The 14,237-nt window shown below is 45.6% G+C and overlaps 1 protein-coding gene across 4 annotated transcripts in view; it reads right to left on the bottom strand.

The window, feature by feature from the left end:
• Nucleotides 1-14,237, bottom strand: part of DCAF6 (DDB1 and CUL4 associated factor 6) — a 1,234,054-nt gene that overhangs the window by 636,568 nt on the left and 583,249 nt on the right. For all 4 annotated transcript variants that reach the window (XM_040424129.1, XM_040424128.1, XM_040424130.1 and 1 more), the window contains exon 11: nucleotides 947-1,132. In XM_040424129.1, the coding sequence (XP_040280063.1) occupies nucleotides 947-1,132 (186 nt within the window). The remainder of the gene's footprint in view (nucleotides 1-946; nucleotides 1,133-14,237) is intronic.

Here is a 14,237-nt window from a genome sequence, read left to right on the forward strand (position 1 = left end):
ACGTTTCACTCACAACAATCGTCTGCAGCAGTGTCTAATACACGCTTTACAAATACAGAGGAGCAACAGATTGTCAGGAAGGAAGCGTTCCTTCCAGACAGTCGACTGTTCATTAAGTGGAGGTGAAGAGCTGCATTTACATGCAGCAATAAACCCCCACAGTATAAGGATGAGCGATTGCTACTGCTTTCGCTTGTCCTCATACAAAATCATTGCTCCTGGGCAGCAGAGTGCTGTTTAGACAGCACAATTTGCGTCCTGGCTACGGTGATTGAGGTGTCTGCACCTCTGATCTGCAGCAGTTTTAGAAGGGAAGATTATTGGGAACTAATGTTCGTAAGAACGTTCGTTCTCAATAAATGGCCCAGATATTGGGCTGTGTAAATCCACCTTGAACTATGCAATTTCCTATTGGTCATTCTGTGGATTTACTTCTGTCTTGTTTTGGGATTTTTCCTGTGGCTGCTATTCCTGTTTATGCAGACTTTCCTGATTAATGACCCCAGCTTGTTTCTGGATTAACCTCATGTGTATTGCATCAATTGTGCCCGTCTATCTGGGTTTTTAACCCTGCTTGCTTACTTCCTTTAGTACCTCCCTGGTCATTCCAGAAGGTCTGCTACTAGTGTGCCCGCACCAGCTTCCTGTTATCAGCTCCACAAATGTAACCTGGGTCCCTAGCAGCAAAGTCCATCCAGCCTTGTGTCGGGCCAGAATGGTTTTGGAAGGCTGGTAGCAGTTTTGTGGTTCACTTGCTGTGGTCTGGACGGTGACCTAAGTACTCTTAACATATTGGCTGCTAATATCTTATAAACAGTTATGGGGACCCAGTCAGGTTGAGTAGTCTTCTGTCTTTCAGGATACTGCACTGCAAACCAAGCAGCAAAATCGTCTACTGTTATGTAATTAAAATGGTAAATAAAATATTTTAATAGGATATTCTTACCAGAAGGAGCACTGGATTTATCCGATGAAGATGATGACTGTTGTTGCATACTTCCGGCAGATGAACTTTCATCAAGATTAATGGGAGGTGGATTGACATTTAGATCAGACTTATCTGATACTGCAGATGCCTGCGACTCTGTACTTGTGTTTGTAGAGTCTACTGGTGCGTTTGTCTGTAGACCACCTGCAGTGTATACAAAATAACATGAAATATATAGCAAAGAACTATTGTTTTTACCTGATCAATTTACTGGAATTGCATTTGGGATAATGTTTTCTAATAATACTGCTCCAAAAAGTGTGTATAAAAACTTGATAAAAAAATTGATAGGACTTCAATATGTAAGGACAAGCTAAAGTATTTTTAACCCTTTAATAACCAGGCCTAAAAGGCCTTAACCCTTTGGATATCAGAGGTTTTTTTGTTTTCATTTTTCTTCCTGGAGCCATAACTTTTTTATTTTTCCTTTCACATATCCATATACAGGATTGTTTTTTTGCGGCACAAGTTGTACTTTCTAATGCCACCATTTAATATGAGTAGTGGTAAGCCGGAAAAAAATGCAATTCCTCCACCGTTAAGGGTTTTGTACCTATGGCATTCCTTTTGTGGCAAAACTGACCTGCACCCTTTATTCTCTGTGTCGGTACGATTACAATGATACTACATATGTTTGCCGTAGGTTTTCATGTCTAAATACTGTAAAACTAAATTAAACCTTTAAATCACCATATTCTGACCCCCATAACTTTTTTATAGTTATGTCTACTGAACTGTGTGGGGGTTCCATTTTTGCTGGACGATCTGTACTTTTTATTGATACCATTTTAGAGTGTGTGTAACTTTTTGTGTGACTTACACATTATGATTTTTTTCGGCCATTTTGGCCCTTTTTTTCCCGTTAAACCATTCGCCGTATTGGAAAAATATTTGTATATTTAAATAGTATGGGCGTTTTTGGATGCGGTGATGCCCATGATGTTTATATTTTTTCATGTATTTTTTTTTATTCAGATGAAAGGGAGGGCGATTTAAATTTTTTAACCCCTTAAGGACTTAGGGCGTACCGGTACGCCCTATTTCCCAAATCCTTAAGGACTCAGGGCGTACCGGTACGTCCTAAGTTTAAATTGCGATTGCAGCGCCGCGGGGGTTAATCCGCCTCCTCTTGAATAATCATTGGTGTACAGTGGTTATGCCAAAATGTCAGCACATTGCGGACACTCTGGTATAAACGGCTGACATCTGTGCAGATGTCAGCCGCTTAACCCTTTCCATACCGAGGTCTGTACGGACCGCTGTATGGAAAAGGTTAACAGTCAGGGTCAGGGAGCTCCCTCCCTCTCCCATCGTGGGGCTGCTGTGCCTTTGCAGCCCCCAGACAGAATGGGGTGACAGAGGGAGGGAGCCCCCCTCCTTACCCTTCCCCGTCTGCTCAGTTGTGGCCACAACCGAGCAGACGGGGAAGGTTCCCATGGCAACAGGCATCCTGCTGTCCATGGTGCTGAACAGATCTGTGCTAAAGGCATAGATCTGTTCAGACAAAGTGTAAGTAAAATAGAATACAATACACTATATAGTGTACTGTACTGCATTATACAGACATCAGACCCACTGCATCTTCAAGAACCAAATGGGTCTGGGTCAAAAAAATGTAAAAAAAAATGAAAAAAGTTAAGATTAAAAAAAACACATTTATCACGGAATAAAAATAAAAAAAATAAAATACACTACACATATTAGGTATCGCCGCGTCCGTAACGACCTGATCTATAAAACGGTCATGTTACTTTCCCAGCACGGTGAACGCCATAAAAATAAAAAAATAAAAACTATGAGAAAATTGAAATTTTGCCCACCTTACTTCCCAAAAAAGGTAATAAAAGTGATCAAAAAAGTCGCATGTACGCCAAAATAGTACCAATCAAACCGTCATCTCATCCCGCAAAAATCATACCCTACCCAAGATAATCGCCCAAAAACTGAAAAAACTATGGCTCTTAGACTATGGAAACACTAAAACATGATTTTTTTTGTTTCAAAAATGAAATCATTGTGTAAAACTTACATAAATAAAAAAAAAGTATACATATTAGGTATCTCCGCGTCCGTATCGACCGGCTCTATAAAAATATCACATGACCTAACCCCTCAGATGACCACCGTAAAAAATAAAAAAATAAAAACGGTGTAAAAAAAGCAATTTTTTGTCATCTTACGTCACATAAAGTGTAATAGCAAGCGATCAAAAAGTCATATGCACCCCAAAATAGTGCCAATCAAACCGTCATCTCATCCCACAAAAAATTAGACCCTACCTAAGATTATCGCCCAAAAACTGAAAAAAACTATGGCTCATAGACTATGTAGACACTAAAACTTGATTTTTTTTGTTTCAAAAATGAAATCATTGTGTAAAACTTACAGAAATAAAAAAATTGTATACATATTAGGTATCGCCGCGTCCGTGACAACCTGCTCTATAAAAATACCACATGATCTAACCTGTCAGATGAATTTTGTAAATAACAACAACAGAAAACGGTGCCAAAAAAAGCTATTTCTTGTGATCTTGCCGCACAAAAAGTGTAATATAGAGCTACCAAAAATCATATGTACCCTAAACTAGTACCAACAAAACTGCCACCCTATCCCGTAGTTTCTAAAATGTGGTCACTTTTTTGGAGTTTCTACTCTAGGGGTGCATCAGGGGGGCTTCAAATGGGACATGGTGTAAAAAAAAACAGTCCAGCAAAATCTGCTTTCCAAAAACCGTATGGCATTCCTTTCCTTCTGCGCCCTGCCGTGTGCCCGTACAGCAGTTTACAACCACATATGGGGTGTTTCTGTAAACCACTGAATCAGGGCCATAAATATTGAGTTTTGTTTGGCTGTTAACCCTTGCTTTGTAACTGGAAATAAATATTAAAATTGAAAATCTGCCAAAAAAGTGAAATTTTGAAATTGTATCTCTATTTTCCATTAAGTCTTGTGCAACGCCTAAAGGGTTAACAAAGTTTGTAAAATCAGTTTTGAATACCTTGAGGGGTGTAGTTTCTTAGATGGGGTCACTTTTATGGAGTTTCTACTCTAGGGGTGCATCAGGGGGGCTTCAAATGGGACATGGTGTCAAAAAAAAAACAGTCCAGCAAAATCTGCCTTCTAAAAACCATACGGCGCACCTTTCCCTCTACGCCCTACTGTGTGCCCGTACAGTAGTTTACGGCCACATATGGGGTGTTTCTGCAAACGACAGAATCGGGGCAATAAATATAGCATTTTGTTCGGCTGTTAACCCTTGCTTTGTTACTGGAAAAAATGGATTACAATGGAAAATTTGCCAAAAAATCTAAATTTTGAAATTTTAACACCATTTGCCATTAACTCTTGTGGAACACCTAAAGGGTTAACAAAGTTTGTAAAAATCAGTTTTGAATACCTTGAGGGGTGTAGTTTATAGAATGGGGTCATTTTTGGGTGGTATCTATTATGTAAGCCTCGCAAAGTGAACTGGTCCCTAAAAATTGGGTTTTTGAAAATTTCTGAAAAATTTCAAGATTTGCTTCTAAACTTCTAAGCCTTGTAACATCCCCAAAAAATAAAATATCATTCCCAAAATGATCCAAACATGAAGTAGACATGGGGAATGTAAAGTAATAACTATTTTTGGAGGTATTCCTATGTATTATAGAAGTAGAGAAATTGAAACTTGGCAATTTGCAATTTTTTACAAATTTTGGGTAAATTTGGTATTTTTTTATAAATAAAAATGAATTTTTTTGACAGAATGGCCTGGATAAGTCAAAGCGTTTTAAAGTTATCAGCACTTAAAGTGACACTGGTCAGATTTGTAAAAAATGGCCAAGTCCTTAAGGTGAAATAGGGCTGAGTCCTTAAAGGGGTTATCCAAGTTATTTTTTTTGTTCTTTCTATGTTCCTAACTGGGCAAATATAACAGCTTTCCAATTAACTCACTTAATCTCTAGTGCCTGGTTTCTCAGATTTCACTGAGGGTCACATGACCTGTGATGTCAGCTTCTCTCCCTGCTCTGATTCTCTCGTTTATAAGCCTGTAAACGAGACATCACTGTGCTGGCCACTCCCCCCCCCCCCCCTTCACTGCCGTCTACTCTCTGCTAGGATTCTTAACCCCTTCAGCTGCACAGCTCTGCAGGCAGTGAGGAGACAATGCTGGGCACTGGAGCTGACATACTAGAGAGAGCATTGCACAATAAGGTAGGGGGAAGATCCTGTGTGTATTAGCAGTGTCATTATACAGGTGGGACTTGTAGTTCTACACTTACAAGGTGCTGTTGATTCTCCCAGCACTCAGGGCAGCTCTTGTATCCACTCCCTTAGCAGTGTCATTATACAGCTTGGACTTGTAGTCCTACACATACAACATGCTGCAGAGTCTCCCAGCAGGCAGACATGTCACTCAGGGCAGCACTTGTATTCACTCCCTTAGCAGAGCAGGGGGAGCGGCAGAGATTGTTTTTATTGCATGTAAACAAAGGGCCAGAAAAGAACCAGGGAAATGAGAAAATATATATATATTTTTTTTTGCATAAAACTTGCTTAGCTCAGTTATATATCAGATTTTCAGTGCTATATTATTATTTTTTCATAACTCGGACAACCCCTTTAAGGGGTTAAATATATCTTTTACATTTTATCACATTCACAATTTTAAAAAAAATGCAATTACCATACTGCATCTACAGAGAGACCCAGCCTATTAGAGTGAATTGCATGCACTTCCACATTTTTCACTCTTTAGTAATCAAACTTGACGCGTGAGCAGACGCCATGTTTACATATCGCTCCAGCGCTGTACATGTATGGTGCTGGTAAGGAAAGGATTAAAGAGCACCTGTCACCACAAAATGCAAGCTAAAAGCACCATGTTATAGAGCTGGAGAAGATGAGCTGATTAATATATATTTTATTGGGAACAGATTTAGTAAGAGCTGTAATTTATACATTTATATCTTTGCTTTTTCCATTTCCTGCGAACAGCTATAGGTACAGGAGGGAAGGGTTATCAGTGATTGATGGCATTAGGTGTATAAGTGTGCATAGAGAGATGGAAATAGAAAATGTTATTTGTCACAAACCCAAATTTCCTCGTGCTTCGCAGTAATGAATCAATTTCCCCTGAATGGCGGTAAAATATAAAAAAACATACTTATCCGTTTGAGCACAAAGAGCTGGCCGCCGCCATCTTGATTGAAGATCCCGTGCGCGGTGCGCGGTGATGTATTTTGTCATCTCTTCACAGCAAGTGAACAAAGCTGAGATATAAATCTAAAAATAACAGGTTTTATGGAATGTTTTCCCAGAAATCTGTATATTAATAGGCCTAGCTTCTCCTGCTTTCAATATGCATTGCATTTTATGGTAACAGGTCCTCTTTAAATCGTACCTTCAATTATAAAACAACGTGTGTACATAATAAATTAGCGTACAGACCATTCTCCCTTAATCGCTGCAAACTGGGCGCACTTGCTTCCGGTGAGTGGTCAAGTCGGATGAATAGATGAGAAAATCGAGATACACCACTACACAGTTGTTCAACAGGTCCCGGAAGATATTGTTCACAAATTCTTGAAAAACTGCAGGAGCGTTGCATAGGCCGAACGGCATGACCAGGTACTCATAGTGGCCATAACGGGTATCGAACGCCATCTTCCACTCATTGCCTTCACGGATTCGGATCAGGTTATACGCACCATGCAGATCCAACTTAGAAAATATCTGGGCACCTCGGATATGGTCGAACAGTTCAGAAATCAGAGGCAGAGGGTACTTGTTCTTGACCGTGATCTTGTTCAGCCCATGATAATCTATGCATGGACGGAGTGACCCATCTTTCTTGACCACGAAGAAGAAACCGCCTCTGGAGGTTTTCCTTAACATACTCAGCCATAGCCTGAGTTTCGTACAGAGATAATGGATAAACCCTTCCGTGAGGTGGAGAAGTCCCAGGAAGATCGATCAGGCAGTCATAAGACCGATGAGGTGGTAAGGTCTCAGCCCTCTTCTTACAGAAAACGTCCTCATATGCCACATATTGCAGAGGCAGACCAGACAGTTTCATAAGGACCGGACGAGGAGACATTGGGCGAACCGCCGACAGACAGGAAGAATGGCACTGAGGACCCCAGGGGAGAATATCCCCCGTACGCCAGTCTAAGACGGGAGAATGCTGCTGTAGCCAGGGCAACCCCAGAATCACTGTGTCCGTGGAATCCGGCAGGACATAAAAATATATTTCTTCAGTATGTAGCACCCCGACTTGGAGTTTAACAGGATCCGTGATGAACTGAATAGGTCTGGGCAGGGGTTATCCATTAACAATAGTTGCCACCAGAGGCTTCGCCAGACGAGTGGTGGATAACTGGCACTGGGTCACCAGGGCTTGATTAACAAAATTTCCGGCTGCGCCAGAATCTAGGAAGGCAGGTACAGATATACTGGTTTTCCCAGAGGACAAGAGAACAGGAACAAGAAGTTTGGGAGAATTGTCTCTTTCGGCTAGGGTCACTATTCCCATAGAGCCTAGGCACAGAAGTTTTCCGCCTTCTGGGGACAGGTACGAAAAACGTGACCCTTTCCGCCACAGTAGAGGCACAAGTCTTCTGCTCGTCGCCGCTGGCACTCCTGGTCCGAGAGCTTCAGGCGTTCCACCTGCATAGGCTCTTCAGGCGGAACCGCAGCCGGAGTCTGAATAGTCCTGTGGAAGACAGGTGCGAGTCTAGATGTCCGTTTCACCCTTGTGGCTTGAGAGAAATGTTCTCGAAATCGCACGTCAATACGTGTGGCCAATGTGACCAGAGCGTCCAGAGAGACAGGAAGATCCCTTTCTGCAAGTTCATCTTTAATACGGTCACTAAGACCCTCCCAGAATACGGCTTGTTGGGCTTCATCATTCCAGGACAGTTCTGTGGACAGAGTACGGAACTGAATTGTATATTGTCCCACTGTCATTGCACCTTGACGCAGACGAAGGAGCACAGAGGCTGCAGACGAGGCACGACATGGTTCCTCAAACACCGTACGGAAAGTTAGGAAGGTCTGGAGGTTTGCAGTCTCAGGTCCGCTTCGCTCCCATATAGGATTAGCCCAGGCTAGAGCCTCTCCAGAGAGCAGAGAGACTATGAAAGCTACTTTCGCTCGCTCAGACTGGAACATGTCTCCATGTAGCTCAAAGTGGATCAAGCACTGATTCAGGAACCCTCTGCAGGCTTTCGGATCGCCACTGTAGCGTGGAGGCAAAGGCAGCTGGATAGAAGTTGGGCCATGGTGTGAATACGCTGCAACAGGATTTGCAGGAGTTGCTGGGACTTATGGTACGGCAGGAGCAGGTGTAAATAGCGCGTCCAGACGGGCAGATACTGCAGCAGGACATCTTGGCATTCGCTCTGGCGTTGTAGCTCTTGGTATAAATTTTGCACCACAGGCTTGGGCTTGCCAGCGGGGTCCATGGCCTGAGCAAACTGTAATGCTCCAACGGGTGTGGACCCGCTGTGCCACTTACCGGTTTGGCTTTGGGCCAAACTTGGGAGCGGAATCTAAGTGTTCCCCTGGTTTTCACCCTTTATCCCGCTCCAAGATGTGGAAGCTGGTCTAAGCTGCAGGGGAGATACCAGGTCACTACCGCAAGAGTGGTCCCGATTAAGTGGCAGCTGGCCAGAATGCCCCAGTGCAAGCACTGGGATACAGGCAGGTGAAGCAAGCGGTCACTGGATGTATGGAGCGCAGCAGCAGAGTCAGATGAAGCAGTGCTGAGTTAGTCATTTAGCAGAGCTAGAGCTGTTAAAACATCAGAGCTGAATAGCTAAGGTGCAGCAGGTGAAACAAGCTGAACAGCAGACAGAGGCGTGGTCAACAATCCGAATCATACACTTGAGAGCAGCGAGGTACAGGAGGATCAGGCAGAGACGAGGTCAGGATACAGGCTAAGGTCAGAAGCAGGATATCAACACAGGAACAACAAGCTGGAACCTTCGCAGTAGAAAACTACAATATTGCTCAGGCATCACAGGAAGGGGGAAGCAACCTTATAAAGCTGGTGCCTGGCCGGGATTGGAGAGAAGGCGGAATCAGGGGTGTGCACGAACCCTTAAAGAAACAGGACGCGTGTGGCTCCTACAAGGTGCAACTGAAGCTGTCACCGCCCGCGACAGTGCAGGAAAGCAGGTCCGGAACCTGCAGCGGAGAAGAGGAGCCTTGTGTGCAGTTCGACTGAGGTACACAGCAGGATGAGCTGCACGCTGGTGGCTGCCAACTGCCATTGTTACAGTCGTCAAGGCTGAGCTTCGTTCTAAACCTGTTTGGGACACATGACGTACCGGTACGGCATGATGTCCCGGTACTTAAGGACACATAACGTACCAATTGTCGACCACGGATCTACAGCACCCCAATCTGTGCCCAGCACCCCCTTCACCTTCACCAAGGTATTTAGGGAGAGGTTAGGGACAGGTTAGGTTAGGCAGGAATATTCAGGGAAAGTTGAAAAAAATAAATAAAAAAAATAGTTTTTGGTTGCATCACCCTAAATTGGGTATGTGGGGTCTACAGCACAGCTGTTTGACCCTAGACCCCCCCCCCCCCAGGGGTGCTGCAGCTTGACCCCCTGCACCCCCCCAACTTTTTTTGGGGCGCAAGCAGTTTTTTTTTTTTTTTTCTGCGTACGCTGAATGTGGACGGCACTCTTAGCATCTGGTCACTGTTAGCGCATCGCACACCCCACCGCTGATCAACTTCGGATGGTTGATCAGCGAGTTAGAATTTTATTCATTTATTTTTTGTCTGTTAGGTTTAGGGTAAGTCCACGAACACTCGTGCCCCCACACACACGCACACCAAATAAAGATTTCCACGCACGCACACACATACTCCCCTATGGCCCGCCGGATGTTCTCGGCCGAGGAGGCATACGCCCAGCTTGCCTCCAAGTCCGAGAGCCCTAGTGAGGACGAGGATGACCCCACTTTCCTTTTGTCATCCGCGTCCTCCTCATCATCTAGCGGAGACGCCGCCAGGCGGAGCAAGGGGACCGCCATGCTAGGGACCCTGCGGCCCACACTAGTACGAGCAGCTCAGCTCTGGGGCTCGTACTAGTTTTCCGGCCCACCAGATAAGTCCACCGGAGCCCCCTACCGGTGAACTTGCATGGTGTACCCCAGAGCATTTTGAGCCCGCGATTCCTGATTTTGTAGGCCAACCAGGAATCCAGATTTCCACAGTGGGCTTCACTGAATACGACTACTTTAGTCTTTTTTTCAGTGATCACTTTGTAAATCTGATGGTGGAGCAAAAGAACCTATACACCCAACAGTTCGTTGCTCAACACCCGGGCTCCTTTTTGGCTAGGGCCGGTGGCTGGACTCCGGTCAGTGCAGCCGAGATGAAGACGGTTTGGGGCCTCGTGCTGCACATGGGCCTAGTAAAAAAAACTAGTGTCAGGCATTACTGGAGTGGGGACGTCCTCTACTAGACCTCATTTTACAGTACGGCCATGACACGCTCACGGTTTGAGGCCATCTGGAAATGCCTGCATTATGCAGATAATGCAGCATGTCTCCCCCAAGGTGATCCTGCCTATGACCGCCTGTACAAAATTAGGTCGGTCATCGATCACTTTGGGGCCAAATTTTTGGAGGCCTATGTACCTGGAAGGGAGGTCGCGGTTGATGAGTCTCTCATTGCTTTCAAGGGGAGACTCATTTTCCGCCAGTATGTTCCCTCTAAGCGGGCGAGGTATGTCGTGAAACTGTACAAACTTTGTGAGAGTACCTTAGGGTACACTTACAAGTTTTGTGTGTACGAGGGGCGAGATTCCCATATTGAACCCCCACAATGTCCCCCCACTTTAGGTGTTTGCGGGAAACTTGTGTGGGACCTTATGCACCCACTGCTAGATAAGGGTTACCACCTGTACGTGGATAACTTTTATACTAGTATCCCCTTGTTCCAGTCCCTCGCCGCCAGAACCACGTCCGCTTGTGGGACCGTGCAGAAAAATCAATGCGGCGTCCCTACCCACCCCCTCCAGGTACCTATCCCCAGAGGTGAGACCCATGCCCTTACCAGTGGAAACCTGTTGCTGGTCAGATATAAGGACTAGAGATGAGCGAACCCCAACTGTATAGGTTCGTACCGAATTTTGGGGTGTCCGTGACACGGACCCGAACCCGAACATTTTCGTAAAAGTCCGGGTTCGGGTTCGGCGCTTTCTTGGCGCTTTTTGAAAGGCTGCAAAGCAGCCAATCAACAAGCATCATACTACTTGCCCCAAGAGGCCATCACAGCCATGCCTACTATTGGCATGGCTGTGATTGGCCAGTGCAGCATGTGACCCAGCCTCTATATAAGCTTGGGTCACGTAGCGCTGCACGTCACTCTGCTGATACAAGTGTAGGGAGAGGTTGCAGCTGCGACGTTAGGGCGAGATTAGGCAATGATTAACTCCTCCAAAAGACTTCATTCAGTGATCGATCTACAGCTGTGGATCATTGAACTGCTGCTATTCAATTGCTCACTGTTTTTAGGCTGCCCAGAGCATTTTTCAGTCACTTTTTTCTGGGGTGATCGGCGGCCATTTTGTGGCTTGTGGTGCGCCAGCACAAGCTGCCACCAAGTACATTTAACCATCAATAGTGTGGTTATTTTTTTGCTATATCCTACATCAGGGTCAAGCTGTCATCAAGTGCATTTAACCATCAATAGTGTGGTTATTTTTTGGCCATATACTACATCAGGCGCAAGCTGAGCCTGTCACCCAAGTGCATTTAACCATCAATAGTGTTGTTATTTTTTGGCTATATCCTACATCAGGGTCAAGCTGTCATCAAGTGCATTTAACCATCAATAGTGTGGTTATTTTTTGCTATATCCTACATCAGGGTCAAGCTGTCATCAAGTGCATTTAACCATCAATAGTGTGGTTATTTTTTGGCCATATACTACATCAGCGGCAAGTTGAGCCTGTCACTCAGCGCCTAAAAAAACAGGCCTCACATTTATATTCATCCAAATCTGTCATTACTGCTTGAGCTGGTCAAGTTATTTAGTGTCCGTCAAAGCACAGTTTTTGTTCTGGGTTGAAATACAATTCCCAATTTTGCAATTCTCAAAATTAGTGGTTTCTGCTGTATCAGGCCTACTTTAAATCTATCCCTAAAAGGGTATATTAGATTCAAGGTGCTGATAGGGTAATTCTCAAGAACTTCACACACACGCTACAGTGCAGATCCAAGTCTAATTCTGTGATTAAACGAATACCTGTCACCCAGCGCCTAAATAATAGGCCTCAAATTTATATTCAGCTAAATCTGTCATTACTGGTGTGCCTGTATTAGTGTAATACGGTACCTAAATAGATAGCCAGATAGTGTTAGGTGTCTGTAAAAAAAAGGCCTGAATTTGAATTCAATACATTGGCCCGAATAATATTTTTCTTATTGTGGTGAATGGTAACAATGAGGAAAACATCTAGTAAGGGACGCGGACATGGTCGTGGTGGTGTTAGTGGACCCTCTGGTGCTGGGAGAGGACGTGGCCGTTCTGCCACAGCCACACGTCCTAGTGTACCAACTACCTCAGGTCCCAGTAGCCTCCAGAATTTGCAGGGATATTTGGTGGGGCCCAATGCCGTTCTAAGGATGGTAAGGCCTGAGCAGGTACAGGCATTAGTCAATTGGGTGGCGGACAGTACATCCAGCACGTTCACATTATCTCCCACCCAGTCTTCTGCAGAAAGCGCACAGATGGCGCATGAAAACCAAGCCCATCAGTCTGTCACATCACCCCCATGCATATCAGGGAAACTGTCTGAGCCTCAAGTTATGCAGCAGTCTCTTATGCTGTTTGAAGACTCTGCTGGCAGGGTTTCCCAAGGGCATCCACCTAGCCCTTCCCCATGGGTGGAAGAGATAGAATGCACTAACGCACAACCACTTATGTTTCCTGATGATGAGGACATGGGAATACCACCTCAGCACGTCTCTGATGATGACGAAACACAGGTGCCAACTGCTGCGTCTTTCTGCAGTGTGCAGACTGAACAGGAGGTTAGGGATCAAGACTGGGTGGGAGACAATTCAGGGGACGATGAGGTCCTAGACCCCACATGGAATGAAGGTCGTGCCACTGACTTTCACAGTCCGGAGGAAGAGGCAGTGGTGAGACCGAGCCAACAGCGTAGCAAAAGACAAAGAGGGAGCAGTGGGCAAAAGCAGAACACCCGCCGCCAAGAGAGTCCGCCTGCTACTGACCGCCGCCATCTGGGACCGAGCACCCCAAAGGCAGCTTCAAGGAGTTCCCTGGCATGGCACTTCTTCAAACAATGTGCTGACGACAAGACCCGAGTGGTTTGCACGCTGTGCCATCAGAGCCTGAAGCGAGGCATTAACGTTCTGAACCTTAGCACAACCTGCATGACCAGGCACCTGCATGCAAAGCATGAACTGCAGTGGAGCAAACACCTTAAAAACAAGGAAGTCACTCAGGCTTCCCCTGCTACCTCTTCTGCTGCTGCCGCCTCGGCCTCTTCTGCTGCTGCCACCGCCTCGGCCTCTTCCTCCGCCTCTGGAGGAACGTTGGCACCTGCCGCCCAGCAAACATGGGATGTACCACCAACACCACCACCTGCGTCACCAAGCATCTCAACCATGTCACACGGCAGCGTTCAGCTCTCCATCTCACAAACATTTGAGAGAAAGCGTAAATTCCCACCTAGCCACCCTCGATCCCTGGCCCTGAATGCCAGCATTTCTAAACTACTGGCCTATGAAATGCTGTCATTTAGGCTGGTGGACACAGACAGCTTCAAACTGCTCATGTCGCTTGCTGTCCCACAGTATGTTGTTCCCAGCCGGCACTACTTCTCCAAGAGAGCCGTGCCTTCCCTGCACAACCAAGTATCCGATAAAATCAAGTGTGCACTGCGCAACGCCATCTGTGGCAAGGTCCACCTAACCACAGATACGTGGACCAGTAAGCACGGCCAGGGACGCTATATCTCCCTAACTGCACACTGGGTAAATGTAGTGGCGGCTGGGCCCCAGGCGGAGAGTTGTTTGGCGCACGTCCTTCCGCCGCCAAGGATCGCAGGGCAACATTCTTTGCCTCCTGTCTCCTCCTCCTCCTACTCAGCTTCCTCCTCATCCAGTCAGGCACACACCTTCACCACCAACTTCAGCACAGCCCGGGGTAAACGTCAGCAGGCCGTTCTGAAACTCATATGTTTGGGGGACAGGCCCCACACCGCACAGGAGTT

This window comes from Bufo bufo, chromosome 3 (assembly GCF_905171765.1).
Source record: "Bufo bufo chromosome 3, aBufBuf1.1, whole genome shotgun sequence".
NCBI lineage: Eukaryota > Metazoa > Chordata > Amphibia > Anura > Bufonidae > Bufo > Bufo bufo.